This window comes from Eubalaena glacialis, chromosome 18 (assembly GCF_028564815.1).
Source record: "Eubalaena glacialis isolate mEubGla1 chromosome 18, mEubGla1.1.hap2.+ XY, whole genome shotgun sequence".
Classification (NCBI taxonomy): domain Eukaryota; kingdom Metazoa; phylum Chordata; class Mammalia; order Artiodactyla; family Balaenidae; genus Eubalaena; species Eubalaena glacialis.
The window spans coordinates 215,880-238,730 of NC_083733.1; the positions used below are offsets into that span (position 1 = coordinate 215,880).

Genomic DNA, 22,851 nt, shown 5'->3' on the forward strand with positions numbered 1-22,851 from the left:
TGGGCCAAAAGCCCCCTCTCCGTCTCTCCCCGGGGCACGTGAGGTGACCAGCACCGATGTCCCCCCGCTGGGCGGCTGTCCCCAGCAGATGAGCCCACCACCCACCTCGTGGGAGGCCCAGGGGGGTCCTACACGCAGGCCCCCAGGGGGCAGGTGAGTTTCGGCCACTGCCCTCCCCTCCGACTCGGGAACAGGGTCCCAGCCCCCGCCTCGGTGGAAGGGCACGTTCTGGGAGCTGGAATCCCCGTGGGCTCAGAGGACCCTGACCTGAAAACACCCATTTGTGATTATCACGTGTTTTAATTTGCTCTCTGGAGATTGCGGAGGCTGCTCTCCAGGCAGGGGCGCTAGGCTGGGCTCTCCTCCATGGGGCACTCCGTGCCGCCCTCCTCCGGCCCCCGGCGCCAGCCCGTCAGCCCCTCGGGAAGGGACGTGTCCTCCTCCAGGCCACTCGTGCCCTCCACGAGCTCCTCGTAGGTGGTCTTCTCCGCGAAGGGTCGGGGCCCAAGCAGCTCCACCGTGTCGGCCCGCTCCAGCACCTCCTTCCCCAGCAGCCGCCTGCCCAGCTGCACACCAGGCCACGCCAGGCCGTCCGCCCGGCACCCTGCAGAGCCCCCGCCCCGACCCTGGGGACGGGCCGGCCCCACCCGCCTCGTCCGCCTGCTCCCAGTAGCGCGTCAGCAGGTCCGGGGTGCGGGCGTGCGCGGAGCTGACCAGCCGCCGAGCCTCCTGGTCGATGAGCTGGGCCGTGGCCTCGCTGTACGGCTTCTCCGCCAGCACCTCGCCGGGCCGGGGGAGGTCGAAGGACACCTGGCCCAGCTTCTCGCTCATCCCGAACTGCACAATCTGGGGCAGGCGAGGGGCGGGCGTGAGCCTGGCGGACAGTGCCCTGAGCCCCCTTCCCAGCCCCCGTGGCCACCGCCTTACCTGGGCGTAGGCACTCTGGGTGACCTTCCTCAGGTCATCCTGGGCCCCCGTGGTGATCTGCCCGAAGAACAGCTGCTCGGCCACCCGGCCACCCGGCCACCCAGCACGGCGCACAGGCGGTCCGAGAGCTTCTCCCGCGTGTGCAGGTACTGCTCCCTGGGCAGGCACTGGGCGTAGCCGAGCCCCTTGCCCCGGGGGATGATGGACACCTGCCAGATACGGCAGGCGCGCCCTGTCACCCCCAGGGTCCCCGGGCATCCCGGAGGAGGAGAGGAAACCCTGGGCCCCAGCGCTGACAGGTCACCCCAAGGATGAACACAGAAAGCCCCTCTGTCCCGCCATCCCAGGAAGCTGTGGAGGAGCCGTGCCATCAGGGGAAAGTTTAGAGTGAGGTGAGTTTAACATGGAAACTCCAGGTGTCAGGTGGCCAGCATCCAGACCCCTCCTGGAACCAGCACCCCCCTCTCTGCCCACCCACCCCTCAAGGAATCTTGTAACAAATTCTAGAGCATTACATCCTCAAAGAGTGAAGAGGGCCGCCACCTGGAATGCACCGTGCCCACACAGCACCCCCGGGAGGGGAGTGGGCCCTGAACCACACCGCAGATGCACGAGGGGATGGGCCAACCTTGAGAAGGGGGTCTGCGTGCTCCAGGAACCAGCCCACCACCGCGTGGCCAGCCTCATGGTAGGCCACCGTCATCTTCTCACTGGGCTGCAGAACCCGCGTCTTCTTCTCGGGACCTACAAGTCAAGCTCATGGCAAGAGGCAGAGGACAAACGGACAGCTGAGAGGTGGGCGCCAAGGCCCCATTCTGCACTGCGGGCGTGTTGGGGGCTGGTCAGGGCCTCCGTCCGCCCAGGACAGACCCGCAGCCTGTCCGCTCCACGCACACCGCTCAGGCCTGCTGGGCGCCTGTCCCTCCACACCAGACGCTGCACTGCCCTCTGCTCTGCCGAAGCCCCGCCCCACCGTGCAAGCGGCAGGTGCCTTTGGGGGCCCGTTTGTAGCCACGGGGGTTAGCTACTCTCCGTGGCTTGACTGGCAGTGAGGCCGGACGCAGGGAGACCAGGAGCATTCTCTACGCCGCCTACACCCAGTCACAGGCAGGCAACAGGGCACAGAGAAGGCACCACGACTCGCGTGACCAGCTCAGGGCTGGTCAGCTCAGCAGCGCCACCAGGACAGCGTCGAGCAGCTGTGGCGACTGCCTTGGGTTACTGACACTTGTCTGTGCACGCCACACTCCAATAAAACGTGAAGCAAAGACAAAGCAGCCCCGCCAACCTGCTGACACTTGTCTGTGCACGCCACACTCCAATAAAACGTGAAGCAAAGACAAAGCAGCCCCGCCAACCTGCTGACACTTGTGTGTGCACGCCACACTCCAATAAAACGTGAAGCAAAGACAAAGCAGCCCCGCCAACCTGCTGACACTTGTCTGTGCACGCCACACTCCAATAAAACGTGAAGCAAAGACAAAGCAGCCCTGCCAACCTGCTGTCTGGAGATGGGCTGGTTCTCACAGCCGTGGGGCGGGATCATGAAGGACGGCTGCTGGCCACACGGACACCTACCTCCCTGACCTCCGTCCCCGGGAGGGCACTCGGGAGACCTCTACCCCACGCTGAAGCTTCCCAAGGAAGCACGCGAAAAACCTGCCTCTCGGCCACGGGCAGCACCCGAACCTGGGTCTGACGCAGCGCCCTGGAGGTTACATCTCTTTGAAATTCTAAATGTTGCTCTAGTAAGAGCACGAAAGCTGCTGGCAGATCCCAAGTCCCAGATTTTGGTCTGGAAAACTGTCCACGGCTGCAGCTCACTGAAGTGAAGCTGGGGCCCCAGGGTGGGCCTGCTGCGGGTCAGAGCTGGAAACTGCCCCTCAACACTGCCCGGCTCACCTCCGATGACCCTCTCAACCGCCTGCTCCAAGTGCTTCTCCCGGACAAAAGGACTCAGGTGGCGGGTGGCGATCAGGGCCGCTTCGTTGCAAACATTAGAAATATCAGCACCTGACCCGGAAAAGGAGAAACAGTCCCATCAGTGCCCCAGGGCGGATTGTTAGAGGAAAATCTCCAGCAGAGGGACCAGAGCTAAACTAGGTCAGGGACTTGAAGGAAATGGGACCTGCTCTGTCAGTCACCGTTGCTTTCAGCCAGTATTTTCGTTCAACAATTTACTGAGGTGTGATTTATTTAACATAAAATCTATCCATTTTAAGTGTACATTTCAAAGACTTTTAGTAAATTTATCAAGATGTGCAACCACTGCCCTGATCTCATTTCAGACATTTCCATCACGGATGTGATGTATGTGGCTAATTCCTGTACCCATGCCCAGCCAACTAACCTACTTTCTGTCTCTATGGATTTCCCTGTTCTGGACGTTTCACATAAATGGAATCACACAATAGGTGGTCTTTTGTGTGTGCTTCTTTCACTCGACACAGTGTTTTCACATTCATCCGCTATCGTAGCATGTATTGGTATTTCATTCCTTTTCACAGCTGAATGAGGTTCCATCACATGCACAGCCGCCCCGAGGCCTTCACAGGAGATAGCAAACTCCACGGACGCTCAAGTCCCTGATATAACATGGCCAGTACAGCTGGCCCTCTGTACCCACTCTATACACATCTATCCAGTCACGCACCGCTGGACACTGGGGTGGTCTCTACCTCTTGGCTATTATGAATTATGCTGCTGTGAACATCTGTGTAAAGCCTTTGTGTGAACAAATGTTTTCAATTGTCTTAGATACCGAGGAGTGGAACCGGGGTCATACGGTAACTATATTTCACTTCTTGAAGAACTGCCTGGCGGATCCCCGTGGCCACACTATCTTACATCCCCACCAGCACCATGCGAGCATGGCCGTCTCCCTACACCCCTGGCAACTCATCCATCTGCCTTTTACGGCCATCCTGGTGGGCATGAGGTGCTGTCACACTGTGGTTTTGATATGCATTTTCCTAATGACTAATATCACTGCGCACCTTTTTATGTGCTTTCTGGCCATCTGTATACCTTCTTTGGAAAAATGTCTGTTCAAATCCTTTTCCCATTTTTAAATTGGGTTCTTTAAATATTTTGGATTATAAACCCCTACCAGATGCATAATCTCCAAATAGTTTCTTCTATTCTGTGGGCTGTCCTCTCACCACCTCAGTAATGTCCCTTGACGCACAAAAGATTTTAATGTTGAAGAAGTCTAATTTGTTTTCTCACTTGTTGCTTGTGCTTTAAGAAACCATTGCCAAATCCAAGGTCACAAAGATTTTCTTTTAAGACCTTTATAGTTCTATCTCCACAGTTTAAGTCTCATCCATTTTGAGTTCACCGCTGCATGTCGTCTAAGGTCTAGTTTCGTCCTTTTGCTTGTGGACACCGTTGTCCCAGCGCATTTGATTGAACAAACTGTTCTTTCCCCATCAAATGGTCTTCACACCCTTGACAAAAAACAACTGACCAAGGACTTCTCTGGTGGCACAGTGGTTAAGAATCCACCTGCCAATACAGGGGACACGGGTTCGAGCCCTGGTCCGGGAAGATCCCACATGCTGCGGAGCAACTAAGCCCGTGCGCCACAACTACTGAGCCTGCGCTCTAGAGCCCGCGAGCCACAACTACTGAAGCCTGTGCGCCTAGAGCCCGTGCTCCACAACAAGAGAAGCCACCGCAATGAGAAGCCCACGCTCTGCAACGAAGAGTAGCCCCCACTCGCCGCAACTAGAGAAAGCCCGCGCGCAACAAAGACCTAATGCAGCCAAAAATAAATAAATAAAATAAATTTAAAAAAACAACTGACCGAGATGTACAAGCGCATATCTGGGCTCTCAGTTCTACTCTATTGGTCTACGCCCACCCTTGTGCCAGCAGCCCCATTCTGTTTACTGGAGCTCTGTGGTAAGTTCTGCATTAGGGAAGTGTGTCTTCCAGCTCTGCTCTGCACAGACTGTGCTGGCTCTTCAGTCCCCTGGCAGCTCCCCAGGAAGGTTAGAATCAGTTTTTCCCTTTCCAGCTTTAACAATGTACAAAGGTTCTGCTCCTACACAGCCCCTCCCACCTTCACAGGTTACATCTTTTTACTTCCCGTGCCCATTAACACAGACATGTCTTTATGGGTTTAAGCACCTGCCCTTTAAATCATAAAGGGAAAACAGAGGAGCTGCAAACCAAAAACACACAGGATGCTGGCATTTACGTTTACCTATGCAGTTGCCTTTCCCAGGGCTATTTGCCCACACAGCTTCGAGTCACTGGCCAGCGCCCTTCCATTTCAGCCCGAAGGACTCCAGCATTTCCTGGAGGGCAGATTTAAATATAATAAGTTCCCTCAACTTTAAAAAACAATCTAGGAATGCCTTTATTTCTCCTTCCCTATTGAAGAACAGTTTTGCCAGATCCACTGCCTTCTGGCCTCATGGTCTCCAAGGAGAATCGGTTGTTAACCTTACTGAAGACCCATCCCCACTAGGTGTCCCTTCTGTCTGGTTGGCTTCAACAGTCTCTCGTTATCTCTGACCAACGTGGATTACACTGTATCTCAGTGTGGACATCTCTGGGTTTATCCCTACTTGCAGTTTATTCAACTTCTTGGACGTGTAGACTCAGATCTGTCATCCAATTTGGGAAGTGCTGAACCATGACCTCTTCGATGGGCAGCATGCCAAGGGGACGAGGCGTCACTGCACTATGTTCCCGGGGTGGCAGGAGTTCAAACAGGCACAAGCCAGCCTTGGGGCGAATCATCTCTGAGGCCTCCGATATGTCCATCAGACTCAAAAGTTCCAAAGACAAGGGTAGCACATGCCAGGACCAAATGGCACAACGAGACACCACCCACCGACGACACGTCCAGACCCGCACGGCCCACCTGGCCACACTCACCTGTGAAGCCTGGAGTGAGGGCCGCAAGCTTCCTCGCCAGGGCGTCCTCGCTGAGGCTCTCGTCCAACTTGAGTGGACGCAGGTGGACCCTGAAGATGGACGACCTGCCTTTGATGTCAGGAGGGCCTAACAGAGAGAGAGGCACTGAGGGCCAGGGTGGGGTCACCTGCAGCCACTTCACTGCAAGGGCCCTCCCCTGCGTGTCTGTGCTGCACACTCGGCTGTCCGACCCGGGCCAGGGAGCTCCCCGTGGCAGAAACGACCCACAGGTCACGTACGTTCAGCTCTTCAACACATCAAAGAACTTCCTGACCGTGGAGCCTCTGGTCCACGCAAATCCATCCCAGGACAGGGACCCAACCACAAGCAAAACTCTGGCTGCCCTGGCAGCACAGGGTCCGTGCAGGACTCAAGTCCTAAATTCCCAGGATCTCCTCACCAGTGGAAAGGGCCAGGGTGAATGCTTCTCTCGCTAACCGCCCTCTGAATTTTTGTAACGGCGCACAAAAAAAAAAAGCTGAAGGATCCAAGTCTGTCACCTCGCTCCCACCTGCATGGACTGCAGTGACCTTCCCCCAGCCCCAAGTACACCTGTTTTTCCCAAAGTGAGGGGCACCCACGCACCTCCACCGTTTCACAACACTGTATTCACGGCTTTACGACCCCGATCAAAATCTCCTCCAAATACACAGCTAAAGATCTAACCAAACTTTCAACCCAAAGGAGGGGAGAGCCAAGCCTCAGCACCCAGGCGACCAGCACACTCACCAATGTAAACCTGACGGCCGACCCGGCCAGGCCGCGTCAGGGCCGGGTCAAGGATGTCGGGGCGGTTGGTGCCGGCCAGCACCATGACGTTCGTGGTAGAGCTGAACCCTGGACATGAGAGAAGCAGGTGAGCCCAAGCAGCGGGCCCAGGCAGCAGGAGTCTCTCCACTTCCCAGGGCTCCTCCCCTGCGCAGCTGGCCCCCGTCTTCCTAGGACCCCTGCCGCCCACCCCGGAAGCCCCAGGCTGGGCCTGCTTCTCCTGCTGGCCTGCAGCCCACTGCACAGGCCACTCGGAGTGGGGCGGACACTCGCGCCCAGGGCTAGCTCTGACCCGTCTCAGGAAGCAACCAGCGGCTCTGGTCCCCGCGGCCCCCACTGCTCTGACTGAGGCGCACGTGCAGACCTTCCTCAGGCCACGGACGCCCATCCTAATTCATTACTGGTCTATTACGGCCAGCCTCTGACACCACGCGGCGAGCTGCAGGGGCCAGGCAGAGCCACCACCATTGGGGGCCTGGGCCGCTGTGGAGACCTCCCTCCACCCAGGCCCTGGACGGCTTGCTGGGCTCAGGGAGCCAGACTGGAAGGCAGGCAGGGCGACGAGGGCCTGAGCTCACCCAGCCCTCATCCGCAGAAAGGCCTGCTCGCAGGGGCACTCGGCCACCTCTGGGACCTGGGATTCAGGACCGCTCTCTGATGAGAGGGGCTCCCCGCGCCTCAACTGTGCGTGCAGACGTGTGGCTTCTGCGAAGCACCTGCCTTCCTCCTGGGAGGCTGGGATCGTGGCACGTGCTGGGCAGAAGCTGCCACGTGACCAGCCCCCAGCGGAAACCCCACTCCCGAGCGTCACCCAGCCCGCTGCCCGGGAAGCAGCCGCATACTGCGAGTCCAGGGCTCCAGCGGCTGTGGCCGGCTTCCCCAGCCGCCAGGCTCCCTGTGATTCCGCTGTGTCCTGCCACTGCACTCAACCGTGCTCCTGAATCCAACTAAACACGGAGTCCTCCTGGCGAATCACCAAACCCGGGGTGGTGTCGGGGACCCCAACACAGCTCCAAAGCCAAAGCGAGGACAAGACCTGCCGAAGGTCGAACAAAAGCTTCTCCAAATTTGGAAACTAGTAAGAACGCCTAGACGCTTCCCGCGAAGCTTCGGCAGGGCTGCCGGGCTGTCACGCTGAGCTGGGACCTCCCCGAGCAGTGGTCCCCAGGGGGAGAGCGGAGAGGGGTTCTGGGCAGGAGGCGGCCCGAGTCAGAGGCCAGCGTGGAAGGAGCCTGGGCGTCGGCCCCGTCCTGCGCTGAGCTCTGAGGGCAGCTCCCTCCACCGTGTGTGCCGAGAACAGCCTTCCTGCAAACAGCGCAAGCAGGGGCTCTCGCCCGGGGAGGTCCCACACAGACGAAGGCCTGGGGGACGGTCGCGCAGCCGCCCCGTCCACCTCCACGAGCAGCTGGTTCAGGGTGCTCTCCTGCTCACTCTGGCCCCCAAGGTGCCCACGGCCGCGCGTCCTGCCGGTCGCATCCATCTCGTCAATGAACAAGATACAAGGAGCGTTTTTTCGGGCCATTGCAAACATGTCACGAACCTGGAACAGGAGTCCACGCAGGGTCTGCTTTGTCACTGGTACCAACACAGGACTAAAGAGCTCACCAAGCTGAGCCCTCGCCTCTGGAACTCGACTCCCGTCTCAGCTGCTCTGCCTGCCCGCCCGGGTCCCCCCGCACATCTGTGCTCTGCGCCTGTTGCCAGGGCCCCACACGAAGCCCAGGGCAAGGGCAAGGGCGCATCCACCCACCCGAGCTGGACCGACGCCGACAAACATTTCCAGGAACTCGGACCCGTTCACGGTGATGAAGGGCACACTGGCCCCCCCTGCAGTCGCCTTGGCGAGAAGCGTTTTGCCGGTACCAGGAGGACCAGTGAGCATGGCCCCCTGAAACAGAAAGGCAACGGCTGGTTCTGAAAGGGCACAGACGGCGCCGAGGAGAAAGTCACGTTCTACTGAACAGGCGTTTCTAGGCCTGCTCCACGCGGGTCGGCTGAGGACTGCTTTCGGTGTGATACTTTCTGCTTATAAAATGAACGCACGTTCACCATGAAATGTTCAAACGCTGCAGACGTGGGAAAGCCCCCCCACACCCCCAGTCCAGCCGAGCAGGTTATTTCTTCAGGCAACGCTCCCAGGGCAGGGCTCGCTGGATCTCGCGGTCTGACGTTTAATGGTCTTTGCCAAACTGCCCTATGAAACACACCAACTCACACCAGGACGAACAAGAGCCCACGCCCCAGACCTGGTCACGTGACTCTGTCCAGCTGGTCCACCGGCAGCTGTGAAGGCGGCACCTGGGTGTGGCCACTGGCACCTGTGCCTCCTGATCGACAACCTGCCTGTTTCTACGCTTACTCAAGGTTTAAATTCACAATTCACGCCCCAGAAACACACCTCGGTGTTCCTTTCGGGGTCACCATTACGCCTGAAAATCGAGGAGAGATTTAAACGGGGCTCATATTCCTCCATTTCTAGTCGAGGGTGTGGGTTAATACCTACTTATTTCAAAGGAGACTCTAAGGTTGTTTTTTTAAGTCTTTAAGGACAAAAACAAAATACATAAAGGGAGGGAGGAGGGAGCCACAAAACTCAAAACCACAAGGCGTCAGGGCCCCACGTCCCCGTGAGTGTGGATGTGGATTCACAGAGGGTCTCCTCAAGGCAGGGCCTTGGGACCCAGGGCGCCTTCTGTGCCCCCCACAGCCGGCTTTCCAGCCAGCTCTCACCAGGTGGTCAAATAGAAGCACAAACCTCCTGCCCACAAAGCCCCAGCGGTCAGTCACGCTCTCCTGTTGCTCAGGGCACTCTGGGGGAAGCACGGGGCCACCAGGAAGGTCAGTGCGGTGAGCGCTATCCACCCCGGAGAGCTCGTAGCCTGGTCCAGGGCCCAGGGATGCCTCGAGGGATCTGTCAATCTATTCTATGTGAGACGCAAACCTTTCTGGGAAAAGGACTCACAGCTTCGGCCGGGCCCTCAGAAGGTCAACACCCAGAGGCACCCGCAGGTAGACGGAGCGGCCAGAATCACCGTAGCTCCACTTCCTCTGCACGGCACCCCAACCTGCGCCCACACCGCACACCTGCCCCACTACTGGGTCGTACGCTTCCCGAGAGGCAGCTGCATCTGATCCCAGACCCGTTTACGAGAGTTGTACTTGATGGTGTTTTCTTTTTTTTTTTGGCCACGCTATGCAGCTTGCAGAATCTTAGTTTCCCAACCAGGGATTGAACCCGGGCCACGGCAAGGAAAGCCCCAAGTCCTAACCACTAGACCGCCAGGGAATTCCATGTACTTGTTTTTATTATATACTTTGGTAATAAGTAATGGTAAAGAAAGTTGTTTCTTCAAAAACAAAGTTGAAGGCTTTAGATGATAAAGTAATAAAGGCAAACTGTTAAAGAAAAATGCTGTCAAACTGAATGGATAGAAAACTGAAAGAGTAAGAAAAAGTCAAAAATATAGGATTCTGCACTCAGATTGCCTCTACGTTCTCAGTTCATTTTAAAGAAACAAAACTATAGACGTTAAGTGCTTTGTGCAGGATATTTAACAGAGAATTTGATCACTGGGGCCAAACTCAAAGGAAGGCCTGTGCTCTAAACGAGACACCACATCAACAAAGACGTATGTTTGTGCTTGAAGGTGAAATAAACACACTCCAGGTGGGCGTGCACTGTCCCTATGATTCCAGTTTTATAGTTTAAAACAGCTAATCAGATAAGAGGATTTTCACTCTTCTACTCTGCAAATGAGATTTCCACTCCCCACTGTGATTTAATAATACACAGAATCATTACCAAAAGCTACACTGTCCCAGCTCTGTCCACAATGAACCAGGGCGAAGCTCAGAGCATCACCATATTTTCTCAAATCAGTACCTTTGGAATTTTGGCCCCGAGGTCCGGATACTGCTTGGGATTCTTCAGGAAATTCACAAACTCCACGATCTCCAACTTGGCTTCTTCGCAAGCAACCACGTCTGCAAAGCGCACGCCGATGTTGTTCTTCATGATCTTGGCTGTGGTCTCGCCAACGGTGAAGAGGCCCCCTCCTCGCCTGCCACGCCCAGCCCCCATCGGGCCCCTCCTCGCGACATAGAGGAGGATTCCGATCAGGAGAAAGGTGGGCACCAGGCTTCGCAAGAAAGACCTAGAAAGTCCAAGAAAACCATCTGTCACGTTCCCTTGAGAGACAGGCCAGAAACACTGCCTCCAGGCCGTGAACAGTGGACGGCTCCAGAACTTGGTTTTGCTACACAAAAGGGAACAGTTTGTTTTTTAACGTGCCAACCTGTATATGCAGCTTCCCCCATCCACGCACATCTACCTGCCCGATTTCACCTGTGGGGCGGGCAAGGCAGCTGCGGCCCCTCCCTCAGAACCCCTCCAGACCCAGCACGGCCTCCCCGCAGCTGAGCCCTTCCCGGCCCACTGCACACAGTCCTCAGGCTGCCTAGCTAAACATTTCCCCGATCAATTCTTTCCTCGATAAAAACAGAGCTAACAAATTTATCTTCCACCACAGACACTGTGACTATCGGAGAACGCCTGTAACACGCCTAAGCGGGTTCAGCAGGAAGTGCTGCGTGGCCAGTACCGGGCCCAGCTGCGCCCACTCACCCGTCGCTCTCGGTGGTGTAGACCACGGCTGTTTGCTCCGGGAGCTCGATGCCCAGCTCCCAGTGGGCGGTCTCCAGGTTGCGCTCGAAGGTGTCCATGCTGCCGATGTTGAACCACACGAACTTCTGTAGAGACCAAGGCGCCAGGAGCTGTAGGGGGTGCCCCCCACAGCCGCTGCCCCTCCCCAGCGCCTCTCCCAGCAAAGCCCCGAGCAGCTCTGACAGGCCACCTGTCCTGGCCCCAAACCACAGGCTTAGGTTTGAGGTCGAAGTATAAATGCCCATGGACAGCTGACGTCGCCTTCCTCTGTCATTTTATTCTTCCCCCTTCCAGATCTCAGCTGGCAGCTGTCACGTGTTACTTGGCAAAACTGAAGCACAGTTACAGCTTTATGAGGGTCTTGTGCTACTTGGAAGACTGTTCCTGTCATGTCACCAAAACAAACGAGCACAGGTGGGTGCTGGAAAGTGAAACCAGGGAAGGCATTTCTCTAAAAAAACAGAAAACTTTTTTTTTTTTTTTTTTTTGGCCGCAAGGCTTGCGGGATCTTAGTTCCCCGACCAGGGATTGAACCTGCGCCCTTGGCAGTGAGAGTTCGGAGTCCTAACCACTGGACCACGAGGGAATTCCCAGAAAACTACACCTTATGCTAAAACCAAAACCAAAACCTACGTCTGGGACACCGGCCTTGAACCCAGCCCTCACCTCAGACGTCCCAGGGGCAGGAATAACACACACAAACTGTCTGTTCACGACTTCCAGCCGGTCCACCTAGAAAAGAGACAACAAGTCAGAACAGCTGGGGTCCCAGGCAGGACACGGCGCAGCAACCCTGGGCCTCTTCCTCAGACGAGCCTCACACACACGGGCTGCGCCTCTGCCCGACGGCAGCTCACACTCCGCAGGACAGGTCTTCGTTTTGTTTCCTACTAACATGGACAGTTTTAGCCTGGGATTATTTTAATAAACAGGAACCAATGCAAGAAGAGGGATTAAAATGTGGCACATCTGAGCACTAAGCCTCCAAACTGGCTTAAAACTCCCAGAGGAGGGAAGTTCCCTGGTGGCCTAGTGGTTAGGATTCTGGGCTTTCCAGGTTCAATCCCTGGTCGGACAGCAGGCACCACGAGAAAATGGTGCCGACGAAAATGAAAGTGCAGCCCCAAGGCCTGCTAGCTGCTGTCGCCTGAAGAGCCCGCTGCCCCGAAGGCACGCGCCCTCTGGGGAGCTTCAGACACGGCCTGCTTCCAACACCACCACAACCACTGGAAACACCACAGCTCCTCCTGGAAACAGCGGGAAGACTCAGGACTGCACGGCGAGGACACGACCCCGAGTGTGGAACCTCACCACCACCCGACTCCTGCACACGCCTGTAACACAGCTGGAACCACGGCAGACAGGACTCCAGGTGACTGCCCGCCCTGGCTTCTCCGCCAACACGCGGAGCCCCAGCCAGCCAGGCCCCGCCAGCTCTCAGGTTCATGGAGGCGAAGGCATGGCGCATCCTCCCTGCCCCGCGGGACCCCTGCCCAGCTGAGCCGTCACACTTCCCCCAGCGCAGTGCACCGCTGCCGGAGTGTGCAACGGGACAGTCAGAGGGTGTAGACGAGTGAGCAGCTCCGCTTTCAGACCGGCCAGGAGGATCACAAAAAAAGGCCAGCTTGGGTTAGCAGACGGCGATTTCTTTCTTTATACTTTTATTTATTTCCCCAAATTTTTTTGCAGCAAGCAAGTATTACATTTGTAATCAGGAAAAAAAACAATGCTGTTTTAAAATGAAGATTACTGGGACTTCCCTGGTGGTCCAGTGGTTAAGACTCTGCACTCCCAATGCAGGGGGCCCGAGTTCGATCCCTGGTCAGGGAACTAGATCCCACATGCATGCCGCAACTAAGAGTTCACATGCCACAACTAAAGAGCCCATGTGCTGCAATTAAGGAGCCCACGTGCCGCAACTAAGACCCGGCGCAACCAAATAAATATATATATATATCTATTAAAAAAAGAAACAAAATGTACATACATTTAAAAAAAAAAAAAATCCCCCCAAAAACCGAAGACTGCTACCGAGGTTTTGGAATATTGTAGTTTTTTGTTCCCAAACAACCCCTTCACAAAAGAACATCCGTTCCAGGCCAGGGACCTCTGTGCCTAAGATGACTTGTTTCTGTGACACCTGAAGGTATTATCAGGGGATCTCCTCAGACAACTCAGGTGGGGTTGGGAGAGGATGCAGCCCTCACGTTCACGTGCTGGACTCTCCCAGCTGACGTGAAAGTTCCCCCAAGTGAGCGGGATCTGGTCCTCGTCTAACTGAGCCAGGCGAGAGTCGGGCCCCACCAGGCACTGCAGGAGCTGAGCGCAGGGCTGCGTCAGGTGGGCTGGGGAGGGAACACGTCGCCCTTACGTGTTCCAGGCCGTTTTGGAACAACCGTGTCTCCGTAAGCCACGTCGGACCTCGAGGAAAGTCTGGAACCTGTCCTGAATGCAGGCACAGGACGCTGGTCTCACCCCACCCTCACCCCGCCCGGGCCACACCTACAGGGGCAGGTCCTTGGCGGAGAAGGGCTGCAGCAGCCTTTCCCCCACTACACAGGGAGCATCGCCACCGGCCTCTCTGAGGACAGAAGACAACACAGGCCCCAGCCGCAGACCTGGTGGAAAACAAGAGCTCCTTACGGACATCCCCGCACAGAGGGAAAGCCCAACCTTAACCGTCGCTGTTTAGGGCAACGGGGAAGCAAGGCCTCCGTGCTGGGCAAGTTTACACTCCAGCCTGAGCATCCTGCAGGACAAGCCGGGGGGACTCTGCTGGTGCGAGCCAGCGGGGCAGGGGCGCCCTAAGAGGAGGAAAGCTCTCAATCAGATTTGAGAATGAAGCGTAAAGATAAACAAACAGAACCAAGTCTCAGAAGCCAAAGCGAACGCAAGATGAGTCAGGCCGTGATGTTAAAGAGACGTCCGCCCGGCGAGCACGGGCGTGGGCGTGCGGCGGCGCAGTCACTGGCGAAAGGAAAGCCGCGTGCGTCTGCACCCCGAGGCTGACCGGCCACCTTCTCCCCGGGCAGGCAGTGTGTGAGTCCCTCACCAGACCTCTCGCCAGGTAATACTGCACAAAGTGCTTCCAGGTGATTTCCTTCCCAGGATCTCGGAAACAGAAGTAGAGAAATCCCACAGCAACACCTGACCCCAGAACGGCCAGACTGCGGAAATCCTTGTCATCCCAGGGGACCTCTCCCTGTGGAAAAACAGAACACAGACACATGTTACAGTTAAATGAGGGTGGTTCTTACATGAAAATGGCCATTTCCTTTCACAGACGTGGGAGAGGTCGCCCAGACCCTCCCTCCTGACCCCGCTCCCTGCGGCCTCCATGTGCAAGGCCAAACCCACCCACTGCCCGCAGCTGAGACCACAGCAGCGCTGCAGCTCCCTGGGCCACCCAGGAGAAGCAGCCAGCATCCCTGAGGCGATCGCTTCTCTGGGTCTTTAAAAATTCAGATGGAAATCTCCGCGGTTTTAGAAATTAAATCCACTGCTTAGAATCTCTGCAACACAAGCAGAAAAGCTGTCCAAAGCCCGAGCCTGCAGTGACTACTTCCTCAGAAAAGTGACAGCCCATCTGGGTCTGGTCCTCGGACACACACAAACCTTCTGCAACCGTTTCCACCAGGCAAAGTCATACCGCTTTCCTCCTCTCTTCTCTCCATCCGCTCCAGGACCAGCATCCTTTGGTTTACTAGTTCCTAAGTGAAAACACAAACTCTGACCTCGGAAAACAATCACATCTAACTGTCCAGGAAAGGAGGATTCAGAGAATAGGAAAATGCTTTCCAACATACAATGTTCCCAGAACGGGTGCCTCCTGGAGCGGAAGGGAAGCGGCTGGGGCGGCAAGGGGCAGAGCTGAAACGTGGCGGTGTGCCCTTCGGAAGGGCGGCAGGAGAACTTGCCGTGCCCTCCTGGGATCAGGGCACGGCCCAGGTGGTGGGGGCTGCGGGCCCACGCCAACCCCACACGTTTCCAGACAAGAAGGAAATTTTAAAACAGTTTCTCACACTCTTTGAAATCATGAGTGACTGTACCCACGTGTGAGTTGTCACCTAGCACCACCAGTTTTTTTTTTTGTTTTTTTTTGGAGGGGGGCTGAGCCTCTCGGCTTTCAGGATCTCACCTCCCCAAACCCGGGCCCTTGGCAGTGAAAGCGCGGAGTCCTAACCACTGCACCGCCAGGGAATTCCCTAGGAGGTGTTACTTTTAAATAAGTGATAAGACAGGCTGGCACTCATGCCACCAACTCTCAGACACGACCCCTTCCCCTCAGAACACTTGTGGCCCACAGACTAGACGACTGGTCCAGTCTCCAAGCCTCCTCCTGTAGCGTGCACGTGTGAAGCAGGAACAGTTGAAATTACACCAGTCCAGCCCCATAAGCACCCCCGGAGCCCCCCACCCTTCCGTCAGATGCCAAGTATGTACTGGGGGGGATGGGTCTTACTCAGGACATGCCCATCTGTGTTCTAAAGGCCCCATTACCTCCTAGTGCAATCTAAGGATCAGGTGGCTTGAACGGTCCTGGAAAGCTGGGCACATCCAAGGAAAAACCCTCCTCTCCCCATGTAACTAAATCAACTACACCTCCAATTAAAATTTCCAAAAGGCATTTTAGCGTACACAAAAACGACAAGGGAAAAGAACATAAGACAAAGGCAAATAATTGCTATCGTGGCGTCTGACAGGTATTTACCTTTGTTTGGCCTGTGTGATATTTGCTTTTTAATGGGAAATATACATTTGGTCTTCCCAGAAGGAGCCCCCCAAACCCTCATAATTTCTTAAGTGAGAAGAAAGAAGACCTTCTGCTGTCCACAGTAAGCCCCTTTCACCACACCAGAGTTCGCGTTAATGAGATGACTTCTGGGAAGCCCCCAAGGATGGGGGCTGGGTCCAGGGGCCTGGAGGGCTGGAACTTGCAGCTCCCCCTCCCCACGACCTCTGTAGTTTGCATCCATCACCACTGCCCGTGCAACAGAACCTCCACAAAACCCGAAAGGGCCGGGTTCAGAGAGCTTCCACGTTGGCGGACAGGAACCCTTCCAGACGCTGGACGGGGGTGCACCCCGCACTCCCCCCGGGACCCTTCCCAACCTCGCCCTGTGTATCTCTCCGTCTGGCTGTTCACTTATAACGTCCTTCATAATAAACCAGCCGTCCAGTAAGTAAATCGCTTTCCTGAGTTCCGTGAGCCACTCTGGCAAATTAACTGGACCAGAGAAGGGGGTCACGGGAACCTCTGACTTACAACCAGTTAGTCAGAAGCGCAGGTGACAACCTGGATTTGTGATTGGCGTCTGAAGTGGGTGTTGGGGGGCGGATTTCAGGACTGAGCCCTTAACCCGTGGGTGGAATCTGATGCCAACTCCAGGTAGAGTGTCAGAACTGAGCTGAGCTGTTGCAGAATCGCTTGATGGGGAAACCAGAAGTAAAGAGCTGAAAGTGGAGAACACACACAGGAATGTGTTCTTCCATCAGAACTTAGGAAACTAACCCAAAACTCAGAAAAAAATCATTTCCCTGGGACTTCCCTGGTGGTCCAGTGGCTAAGTCTCCGCGCTCCCACTGCAGGGGTCCCAGGTTCGATCCCTGGTCAGGGAACTAGATCCCACATGCCACAACTAAGCGCTCGCATGCTGCAACTAAGGAGCCCAAGCGCCACAACTAAAAAAGATCCCGCACACGGCGATGAAGATCCCGCGTGCCGCAACTAAGACTCAGCAGAGCCAAATAAATAAATATTACAAAAAAAAAAAAAAAATCATTCTCCTGAATAAAGAAAAGGTGGGCAAAGATGTTATAAAAAATAAATAAATAAATAAATAAATAATGAAAAATAAAATAAAATCAATTATACTCCAATAAAGATGTTAAAAGAAAAAGAAAAAAGAAAGAAAAGGTGGGCAGACAGAGACTTGAGACAAAAATCACTTTCTCCGCTAGGCAATCCATCCACAGCCAGTCAACAAGAGCAGATGCAGGGCCTGAGCACAACATTCATCCAGGTTCCAGGATAAAAGCCCGAGCTGCCCCATGACGTACACGGCACCACTGCAGCAACCCCAGCTCAAAGCCACGGAAGCCCGAAGGCCAGAACGACCCCAGGAACGGCCAAACATATTATGGGATAGAGTGAAGATGTGCATAAACATTAAGGACAAAACACGAGTCTTCAAAGAAGTCTTACCTTTGTAGCGAATCATGTAAGCACTCCTCCCAACGAGCTTTTATGGGCCTCGTTCCACTTCCTGCTCCTGGCTACCCGAGCAGCAGACATTTCCCAGGAGAAACACTCCCGCTGAATATTCACTTCACCCACCCACATCACCAAACTACGCTATAACTTCACAAACAGATCTGTCGAGGCTTCAGAGCCACACAAGCTGTGGAGGTGCTGAGCCCCGAAGATAAAGGGAGGGAGTGAGGCCACGTCCACAAACAAGTGAAGGGAAGGAAATACCAGAACCACCCACGCAGGGGCCACCTGATGCTCACCTCTCCAAACTAACTCAAAATTAATGAACGCTTAAAAATTCTCCAGTGGGGGGTTTCCCTGGTGGCGCAGTGGTTGAGAATCTGCCTGCCAATGCAGGGGACACGGGTTCGAGCCCTGGTCTGGGAAGATCCCACATGCCGCGGAGCAACTAGGCCCGTGAGCCACAATTACTGAGCCTGCGCGTCTGGAGCCTGTGCTCCGCAACAAGAGAGGCCGCGATAGTGAGAGGCCCGCGCACCGTGATGAAGAGTGGCCCCCGCTCGCCGCAACTAGAGAAAGCCCTCGCACAGAAACGAAGACCCAACACAGTCATAAATAAATAAATAAATAAAAATTTAAAAAAAAAAAAATTCTCCAGTGGAGACTTCCCTGGCGGTCCAGTGGTCAGGACGCTGCGCTTCCACTGCAGGGGGCACGGGTTCAATCCCTGGTCGGGGAACTAGGATCCCACATGCTGCATGGGTGGCCAAAACTAAATTAACCAGTTAACTTAATTAAAGAATTAAAAAATTCTCAAACGTAAAATTTTGACAGTCTGATTTGTCAAATGTCCCTTTCACCATTTTGTTTGGTTTTTCTTTTTTTTTGGAGCTGTTGGTTTTTTAAGTCTGTGTTTCTTCTACTCCTCTTAAAGAACTTCTCAAACCCACTGGGACAAAATGATGAGGTGCGCACACCACACTCACAAAAGCAGCCACACTGTCAACCCAGGAGAGGAAGAGTACGGGAGAAGCGGGTTTTCCTCCTGACTTCAGCTTGGCGAGACCAGCATGCGCCCCCACGTCCTAAGTGCCCTCTGCTCCGCACTGCAAGCCTCCACACAGGGTCTCCCGAGAAGCACTGAGCACAGCCCACCGCCCACCCTCGGGGGTGCACGTGCCCCAAACTAACTGCAGTCTACACGAGGTCTCTGTTCTGCTTTCCAAACATGAGGCTCAGCTTGGCCCTCAGATGTGCAGAAACAAAGGTTTGTTCCCATGCATCCCCAAAGATTCACCCAGCAGCAACTTCCTTCTGGAAGAGTTTCTCTTTCACCACCTACACTGATATATCAAAACTGTAAAGACGTGGCGGCAGGTGACCCAGAAATGGGGAGAGCTAAGCGTGACTGAATACGGAAGCTAGAAAACGAGAGGTCCGGGCCTCCTGAGCCATCATGCACCCTGTCCCCACTCCGCATGATGCAGGACACCAAGGAAGTCACACTCGCCTCGGTTCCTGTGACCTTTTGCTGCCAACGATGGTAGGAGAAAGACAGGTACCGTTGGGTGGTGTTGAACACAGCCACTGGGAAACTGACGTCTGTCTCTTCCACAGAGCCAACTGCTGAAAGCGGATTCCCTGGAGGCACTGAAATGGGAAAGAGAATTAGCTTCCTCTGCAATCCGATGGGGCATCTTCTCACAGTGGCAGTTACAGGCTCAAAGGGACCAGGATTTGGGCTGCGGTGTAAACCTGAGGCCTTTATCTACTTTATCTCATTAAAAATATGATTCAAACAGGAGAAGAAGAAACTGAATGCAAAGCAGAGATACATGAAGAATTTTTAGAGCTACAGCTGTCAAAAAAAAACAAAACAAAACTAATCACTTCCTGCCTGAGGCAATTTTAGTCACTGAAATTTTTACAGCCTCAAAAACAAACGTTATTCTAACATTAAAATCATATGAAATTTAAAAACCAAAGAGTATTATGATTTATCTTTGATCAGCCACAGGTTAGTGTTTTTGTCAGGAAAGCAAATGTTTTCCTAGACGTTGTATTTTCCATAGTTCTCAAAGAGGAAATCAACAGTTTTTACCGTAAGCTGCTAACAATACTAAACATCAATTAAGGACAGAACTAGAGACAATTTCGGTTTTTCACTATCACAGGTCAAAAGCCATTACAGCAAAAACGAGCACAATAAAAGCCACCATACTAAAAAACAAGCTCTAAGCACACTCACTAACCTAGTACTAACTGTATTCAAAAAAACCCCAACCTAACCAAAGATTTGGATTGTTCCCAATATTTTGTTACAATGAAACTGGATCCACAGGTGACGACACTTGTGTTATTTCAGTCGTGCCATCTTTCATGGTGAGGCAGGCTATTCCCCAAAGCAAACTCATTCCCTAATGATTATTAATTTGCTCATAAGCCAAATTATTCACACATCCCTATCAAAGGCCACAGAGCACTAAAAAGTAAGGTAACCTATGAGAAAGGTACTAAAATCAGGGAAAACTCCAAACGGGGAAGCTCAGGAAGGAGACATGGCGGTTAACAGTGATGAGGCTCCTGGAGCCTGTGCGCCATGAATGCCACCTCCCCACCATAGCAAGTCACCGCGCACAAGGGGACCAGAACCTGATGTCACAAAGGCTGTCACTGTGAGGGGAAGTCTACAAAGGCTCTCAGAAGGTGGTGGTCCTGGGCCCTGGTTGGGTGCCAGGTGCTTCGGTCCCCTCCTCTGCTCCCCAGTGCCCACCTTGAGGAAGCAGGTGCTGCCATCCCCCTGTGGGGTGGGAACGCAGAAGTTCAGAGGGGCTGGTGAGCGCCTGAGGCAAGGCAACTGGGAGCCGGAGGTGTGTGGCAAGGATTCTGGCACCCAGTCTCGCTGTCAGGCGGCCTCCAGCCCTAGAAGGACAAAGTATGATCTTCAGGCCTCCAAAACTTGAGAAAATATCCAATTCCTTTATTTTAATTTATAATTTAGTCTTTTTCTGATTTGGTTAGGGGACCACATTAGGTCAGATGCAGCTCTCAAAGACAGGGGTCTACCATCCATTCTTGGTGTTTGGATATGCAAAGCCAACACGTGAAGCTGTGCACACCACAGTCTCCCTTTAACAAGCAAAGCACCACTGTCCTTTCTTTGTAAGATCACAAATCAGGTGACCCTGGTCTGTGTCTCAGATGCACACAGGTGCAGCCCCACCAGGTGCTTGTGAATAGGCCGGCAGCTCCAGCTCAATCCTCACTTCCTTCAGAAGTCGATTATCCCACCTAAGATAACGTGACATTTATCCTCCTCCACCCCTTCTCTTCGTTTCCTACTTCCTTTGTTCTGCTTCCTCTTCCTTCATACCTCATATAACCGCCTAACATGCTACCTACACATTTGTTGTCTTGTGTGGCAGGAACAATGTAGGAAGCTCACTGAATGAAAAAATAACTCATAGAAACTTCCAGAACATAAGCTTCCCCTTGAGGAGTGCTGACTATAGTTAAAAGGGCACATCTTTTAACTATAAAGCAGTCTGCTACTTCATCTCCAGCCTTCACATGCCCCCCTCAGACTACAAGTCACCAAGCCCTCAAAGGAGAGCAGCTCACGGGGCAAAGCCCTTGCCTGTCCCGTTCCCTGTGACATGCCCTGGCTAGCAGACTCCACAGATGAACAGGACAGCTCAGTCTGGGAAGGAACCCAAAGATCGTCCAACTTCCTCCCTTCATAATTAAAACCACTGAGGTCCATGGAATTCATGACACACCTGTGCTGCACCCCATCAATGACTGCCTTCCACCCGGTTAACAACTAACACAGCCCCCTGCAATGCTGAGCTGCCACGTGGCCACAGGCGAAAGGCTGTGCTTTCACTGATATTACCGGAAACAACCTGAAACTGACGTGCACCAGCTCCAAAATGAACAGAGATGAGAGAAAAAAGTTCACTCCTGAAGACAGGACAGAAAATGAACCCATGGAACCCTTCTCCGTCTTTCAATACTGTCTTAAAACCAAGATAACTTTCTCCGATCAAAATCCGAGGCTCCACATTAGTCCCTCAGAAAAGAATTCAATGTGATCACTGCTCCCTGGGATGTACAAAAACAAACTTTAAAATATGGTGTATTTCAGAGTATCTAACCCAGGGGAAGGCGTACAATACAGGAGTATCTAAAAGCAAAGATGCTGACCAGCTGTGGCCTTACGTTTCCTCTCCTCTAAAACAGAGTTAGAGCAGCTCCTACCTACAGGACGGGTATAAGACTTAAAGGAGACACTCCCTGTAAAGCCCTTAGCACGGAAGCCCTCAAAAAATGTTAGCTATGATTAGAGTGGCAGAACTGGACTCGACGAAAGTTGCTCGAATAAAAACCACATAAGACTTGACAAAACTCTTTCACGTCCGTCATCATAACAGAGAGCAACCCTGCGAGATAGTGCAGAAGTCATATCACCGCTGAGCCCAGGAGGAAACCACCTCGCGGTCGGAGCGAGCGCCCGAGAAGACACGGTAGGTTCGCAGCGGAGCGAGGCCTGAACGCAATTCGCTCCACGCGGCTCTCGGGAGACCGGAATAAGGACGCGCGGGCAGTGGGCAGGGCGCTGGGAGGCAGCGGAAACTTTCGAAGAAAAGGGCGGGGGCTCCGAGGACAGACGGAGACCGGTTCGGGCGAGCGTCAGCCTGCTCAGCCGCGGGGATGGGCTGGAGCCCCGGGGCCAGCCGGCCGGGGGTGTGGTCGCCGCCGCCACGCCTCCGCCTCTCGGTGCCCGGTTCCCGCGCCCCGCTCCCCCGCGCTTGCCGAGGGATGTGGTAGCCGCCGCCGCGCCCCCGCTTCTCGGTGCCCCGGTTCCCACACCCGGTCCCCGCGCCGGCCGGCGCAGCTGGATGGCGTCACCGCGGCGTCGAGCGCAGCCACCGCCCCTGCCGCCCGGAACCGGCGGGCAACGCCTCCCCGCTCACCTGCTGGGCGGTTCCGAGGGCCCTCACGCCTGCCCCGGCCGTCCTGCCGCTTCGTGGGCCACCGCCGCATCGCCACAGCACGGCGAGCGGCCCGGCCGCCACCATCGGCCACTGCGACATCCCCCCGACCCCGACCTCCCGCCGCTTGGGCGCGCGCACGCCCAGTGCAGCGGTGAATAGGTCATAGGGCGCCACACCCCCAGCCGACCTCCGGGTGCCGGACGCATGCGCGGTGAGGCCAAGGCGACGACGCGGGGACCTCTCCCTAGGTGTCTACTCTACGGCCTGACTCGGATCTCAACCTGCGCGCCGCCCTGGCCCGCGGTGACCGACGCGGGCGAGGTGCTGAGGGGACAGCCAGCGCCTTTAGATTT

The 22,851-nt window shown here is 54.7% G+C and overlaps 1 protein-coding gene across 1 annotated transcript; it reads right to left on the reverse strand.

Moving 5' to 3' along the window:
• Positions 1–347: 347 nt before the first annotated feature.
• On the reverse strand, positions 348–22,636 carry LOC133079036 (AFG3-like protein 1). Its single transcript, XM_061174293.1, is given in 17 exon segments — positions 348–566; positions 652–846; positions 928–1,020; positions 1,023–1,136; positions 1,556–1,671; positions 2,830–2,940; positions 5,818–5,943; positions 6,586–6,694; positions 8,012–8,164; positions 8,375–8,512; positions 10,508–10,778; positions 11,249–11,373; positions 11,954–12,019; positions 14,340–14,489; positions 14,903–14,997; positions 19,064–19,151; positions 22,478–22,636. Coding segments are annotated over 17 exon segments (2,289 nt in total). The 5' UTR covers positions 22,598–22,636.
• Between the last annotated feature and the right edge of the window lie 215 nt (positions 22,637–22,851).